The sequence below is a fragment of the Microtus ochrogaster genome, linkage group LG2 (assembly GCF_000317375.1).
Source record: "Microtus ochrogaster isolate Prairie Vole_2 linkage group LG2, MicOch1.0, whole genome shotgun sequence".
Taxonomy (NCBI): Eukaryota; Metazoa; Chordata; class Mammalia; order Rodentia; family Cricetidae; genus Microtus; species Microtus ochrogaster.
Window position 1 is genome coordinate 12,510,643 of NC_022028.1, and position 6,000 is coordinate 12,516,642.

Genomic DNA, 6,000 nt, shown 5'->3' on the forward strand with positions numbered 1-6,000 from the left:
ACTTCAGTTAGGTTAATTGCAGTGAGATGACCCAGCCCAAGTATGGGCAACATCATTCCATAGGCTTGTGTGCAGGACTCATAATAAAAGGAGGAAGCAAGCAAAAACATCAACATTCATTTCTCTGCTTCCTATCTGAGCGGCAATGTGACCAGTCACCTCAGTCTTCCGGTACCATGACTTCCTGGACATGCTGGAAACCGAACCCTTAAACTATGGGCCAAAATAAACCCTTAGTGGTTTATGTCAGGTGCTCTGTTTCAGTAACTGGAAAAGCAACTAATACTGAAGGATGAAGGAACAGGAGGTGGGAATGAATTTCAGTGTTCAGTCCTAGAGAAGGAGCAACTATGGACTAATAATAATTTATTAGAAATTGTATAAGTAGAGAGAAAATAGAATTTCAAGACTTCCCAACACAAAGAAATGTTTAAGAATATATAAATACTTTTAGTCTCATTTGTTATCACACATATATATGCATAATTGAACTATCACAGTGCATCCCAGAAATACATACAAATATTATACGCCAATTAAAATCTTTATCAACAGAGGGAGAAGGAAGGAAGGAAGGAAGGAAGGAAGGAAGGAAGGAAGCAAAGAAGGAGAGAAGGAAAGAAGGAAGGAAGCCAGAGGACTGGCCAGACGTCTAGAATGCACTGTGTAGTCTAGGTAGCTGGCCTGCAGGTCTCAAGACTTTGACTGTCTCTTCCTTCCAAGAGTCAAGGTTACAAGGATGGGCTTTAAAAAAGGGGGGGTGCATTCTTGGGGGATCAAACTCAGGCCATTTAGCTTGAAAGGCAAGCCTTTTACTGACTGAGCTATCTCTCATATTTTTCAAAAGCTAAAACAGAATTCTTATTGGATAGAGGCAGTCAAGGGGCCGGCTTACTCATTGTTCCTAGTTGTGCTTCAGATCTCTGTGCACTACTTTCTATGTAGCCCAGGCATTTGAGAAAGTAAATCAAAGGCTAACAAAAGTAGACAAAGCATGCTGGGCTATAATATAACGAAACTACTATGAAAAAAAAAAAGGTGCCAATGAGAAAAAAAAAAGTCATAGCTATTTTGGGGAAAGATCACAAGAGGTCACAAAAGTATCTCCACTACTTATCTTTGATTCAAACCTCTTCCTCCAAAAAAAAAAAAAAATACCTGGTAAGGAGCATGTTCTCTGGTCCCATGCTGGCGATAAGTACTGGATGTGTCCCTATGAGGGATTTTAGGTGGACCCATATGAGCACTGAGATTTACTAAAAATTGAGAAGACAAATTTCTATATGGGGTTAATGGGAGATTTTTCTGTCTACAAATATAAGCTACATTTCAGAACAATGTCTTTTGCCTCTAAGGACTTAGCGAGGTTTCTGTGTTTAGCTTTCAGCCTGTGAGAATTCTTCATATGGGAGAGTACATGAAGTTGGAAAATTGTTTGAAAAAATTCTCCTAGATGGCACCCTGCCATCTATTTTACCTAACCTTTGCACTCTGGTGTTTCTGTTTTTTAGGATTTCTTATAATAATTCAGTACTCACGTTTAAGGGCCACATTAAGAGAAGAAACTAACCATGTGATATGGACATTTCTATCATAGAGGATTCAGTTTTAAGCAACTGATTAAGCCAGTTTAAAGGTTGTCAAATATTGTATATGTTAATACATTTTTCTTCTCTGCCCTGAAAGCTGAGCTGAAGCTGTCAAAGTTGAAATTTTTTAATACTATGAAAATACACAAATGTATCTTTTTTTCCATAATGTGAATATAAAGCAAAATGATCAAAAATGGGAAATAGCAGGCGGGCGGTGGTGGCGCACGCCTTTAATCCCAGCACTCAGGAGGCAGAGGCAGGTGGATCTCTGGGAGTTCGAGGCCAGCCTGGTCTACAAGAGCTAGTGCCAGGACAGGCTCCAAAGCTACAGAGAAACCCTATCTCGAAAAAACAGAGAAACCCTATCTCGAAAAACTAAAAAAAAAAAAAAAAATGGGAAATAGCTGAATTCAATATTTTTCAGTTTACGATATTGTTGACTCTTCCATATTATTTTTGAAGTCTGTCCCACTCACAACGATATTCCGGGTCCTCATTAAGGCTGCCATCGAGCGGAGGACGTCAGTGAAGCCTCGAGTTGCCCTTCATTACATTAGTTTTAACTGTAAACTGTTGACAACCTCACCAAGTCCAGAACTGAAACCCTAGCCTCTCCCTCAGATTTGCTAGATTTTATTTTTAGATGTAATCACTTCCCTCCGGTAAATGGTTAGTGACCACACACACAGGTCTGCACATGAGGGAACTAAAAAGGGAATCTTGCCCCGTGAATCAGACACACAAGACACGACACAAGAAGAGTCTCCTGCCAGGCCAGGCCCAGTGGGTCATGTTCTCCAACTGTCCCAGGGATGCTAGTGTGCTGACATTTTCAATTAATGTAAATGATATTTGAGATGAAGCAATTTCCATGGCAGGCCCAAATGCACTTCTTGCTCTGCCAAATGGCATGAGAAAACTTGGCGTTTTCTAAATTAATTTTTTTAGGGCTACCTGCTTTGTGAATCTTATTACAATTCAGCTTCTTAGAAAGAAAATCTTTCAAAGAAACCAATTCAGTTAGATATTTGAGGCTAGATTACATTTGGGTAGCTTTATATACAATATAACTTATTCAAAGAACTGTGATATTCAATGTAGAAAAGTAAAACATTCAGAAAAATTCCAAAGTATGGAAGTTAGGTTATGTGAAATGATTGAGTTCTAGGGCTATTCAGTAGACAGGGCCATTTTGGTTAATAATGCTTTCTGTATTTGTATAGAAGAACATATTTTAGTGTACTTTTTACAAAGTAGAAAGCATGGTAAGTGTTCTTACAATAAATGAGTTATTAAAGCTGGAGATTAAAATAAAATAACAGAAGATAACCAGATAAAGAATAGTACAGAAAAAATTGGTATTTAATTATCCCAACAGTGAGTATTTTCCTAAGTGCTTCACAGTCATCCTGCATTGGACTCAAATGGTTGGCTTGTCAAAAATGGAAAGTACTGACCTTACCATGGCTTCCACGGCAAATGGGAATCTCTGCTAGACAGTCAGGAATCAGTACCTGCTGTGATTCTTGCTCTTGCTATAACCAGAGTCATTTGTGTAAATCCTTCCAACCATGTTTCTACTCAAAGCTATTTCCTACATACTAGCATGGCCAAAAACGCTGTACCACTCAGCTAAAGATTTATCTATCCTCCATTCTAGGTAAAGGAAGCCCACCTACTCATGTTAAATTGCAAAACATAGCACCTTCGCTTCCTAAAGAAACAAAAATTTAAGGGAGCAGATTGTCAGAATATAGTTGCTTTCTCTAAGTAACTTTCTACTCTAACATGGCTGCAGTTGTTGGGCATCATAGTTCTCCCTGAAAAAGGTCACATTCCCTCAACACCAAGTGACAAGCACAAAGTATCATAAATACGTAATAGAAAATTTTAATTTTTGCGTGAATTGTTTTTAGGAAATGGGCTTCCTCTGAAGTTAGTGATAAATTATCAAGATGTACAAAGATTTGCTAAATGGTTATAGGTGACAGTTTTTATTTTGTATAAACTAAAAGACCTTTATGAGATGGAAGTTGTCCTATTCATCAAAATTATTAAGCAATATTCTGAAGAACATACACAGAAAGATTCAGTCTGCAGATCTCAAGATAAATCACCATCTGTGGTTATTGTCAGAGTACGTCCCACGTGATCTTTCCTTAGCAAATGACCTTATATATTCACTTCAACTTTGCAACATGAAATGCATGAAGGTTGATGATCTATATAGGCACGATTAATTTTAAAAGTCAGTGATAAAAATGAGTGCTCCAAATTGCTGGAAAGACCTTTGGGAGTATTTAAGAGAAGATTCATAAATTTAACACTTGAAAATAAATGTTATCTATTTCTTGGATACTGTAAAGATGGCCCGCCCTTTGTTTCTCTCATCTGAGACACCGCAAAGCCGATGTATAATTAAACTCTATTTCTTTTTACACTTCAGAGACTGTTTTTCACTTTTTCTTAATTAAGGGCAGACACATCCTTGTTAATCCTAATTAGTGGTGAGGTTTTCGACTTATAACTTGAACAAATAATTCTTAGAGGCTAAAATGTGAGATAATATCATATAGATGCACAGAGACATGCAAGCATATAATCACACTTACAAGTTTCAACTACAGAAAAAGATAGGATGCATCTCAAAAAATCTGGAAGTTCACCATGGGCACTTTCTGAAGGTCAGTGGTAGAAAACAATGATTTCTCTTTTCTGGATCAGTAGATCTAATCTGTAGCCTCTCCAATCTTAACAAGATTTGCTTTGATGGATTTTTTTAAAATGATTTAAGGACTATAGATAACATTTATCATTCAAGGAGAGAGGTGACCCACATACCTGACTTGTCCCTGACCGTCACACAAGTGAAAGCAGGAAGCAGGAACATTGCCACCCAGATCCACAGTTTCCAAGAGCCAGTGTGCCTCATTGTGCCGTGAAACCATGGGAACAAATGACCACGAATCTGTAATGGCAGAAACATTCAAGTTGAGATTCTGTACTCTGCTGCATCACAGCCACAAAATCAGTAGCAGCAAAGAGAAAACAATTGATTTCTATATATCATATAATTTTATATTAGGGTATATGATGCTCTAACGTGTAACTGTTTCAATACTTATTTTTATCTTTAGGAGTGCTCAGGAAATGTTTCTAGATCTTTCTTAGTTTATTAGGCAATTAACTACTAATGATGACAGATTCTCCTCGCTTAAGTTTTCTCACCTTTTCAATGGTTGGAAAGCCATAACACTCAAATGATTTTTTTTTATTTTAAAAATTGTAGTAAAGGGGCTGGAGAGATGGCTCCGAGGTTAAGAGCACTGCCTGCACTTCCAAAGGTCCTGAGTTCAATTCCCAGCAACCACATGGTGGCTCACAACCATATGTAATGGGGTCTGGTGCCCTCTTCTGGCCTGCAGGCATACACACAGACAGAATATTGTATACATAATAAATAAATAAATATTTTTAAAAATTGTGGTAAAATATATTGTAATGCAAAATTTGTATTTTGACCATTTCTAGGTGTGCATGTCAGTGTAATTAAGGTCATTGCCACTGCTTTCCAACCCCCACAGCTATCCATCTCAGCAATTCTTGTCAGTTCACAGAAGTGGGTATCTTTGACTGCTCAGTAAACCTTCCCATCTCATGGTCCGCAATTCCCAGTTATCATTCCACTTTCCCTGCTACGCGTGGAACTGCTGTAGGTCCCTGAATATTGGTTGATTCTGCAATCATTCCACTTTGCCTTCTGGTGACTTTGTTTTATTTAATGTGATATCTTTGGTGGTGGTGGTAGTGGTGTGTGTGTGTGTGTTGTGTGTACTCACAAAGGTGCCTACAGTCTTGGGCTTATGGGTGCACATATACATGTGTATGTGTGGAAAGTGGAGATCAGTAAGTACCAGGTGTGACTCCTTGGGAGCCAGCTGCCTTCCTTTGTGACACAAGGTCTTTTATTCAGAGTAGGCTGACTGGTCAGCGAGCTCTCTTCCCCATGACTGGGTTTACAGGCACACACCACCCTATCCAGTTTTTCACATGAGTTCTGGGAACTGATCTCTGGTCTACACGCATGTGCATCAAGCATTAACTGACTAAGAGCTTTCCTGGTCAATAGTATAAGGACCTAAAAGCTCATTTGTGTTGAGAGGTGTGTCAGGAATTTCTCTGGTTTGGGGCTAGATGATACTTCACTGTTCCCAAGTGCCCATTTTTTGTTCATCATCTATCAGTGGATATTCATTTGTTTTTATCTATTGGCTGCTTTGAACGCTCATTCTGAGCAAAGATGTACAGCCATCAACCTGTGCCCCCACTTACAATTCTCTTGGGTATATGGTGTGAGAGGTCCTGCTGTCTATGGGTTGCTTTCATTGGTTAATGAATAAAGAAAGTG

At 38.6% G+C, this 6,000-nt stretch overlaps 1 protein-coding gene across 1 annotated transcript in view; it reads right to left on the reverse strand.

Annotated features, from left to right (window-relative positions):
* Window positions 1-6,000, reverse strand: part of Col19a1 (collagen type XIX alpha 1 chain) — a 319,373-nt gene that overhangs the window by 303,000 nt on the left and 10,373 nt on the right. The window contains exon 2 of the mRNA XM_026785603.1: window positions 4,434-4,560. Within this exon, the coding sequence (XP_026641404.1) occupies window positions 4,434-4,524 (91 nt within the window). The 5' untranslated portion in view covers window positions 4,525-4,560. The remainder of the gene's footprint in view (window positions 1-4,433; window positions 4,561-6,000) is intronic.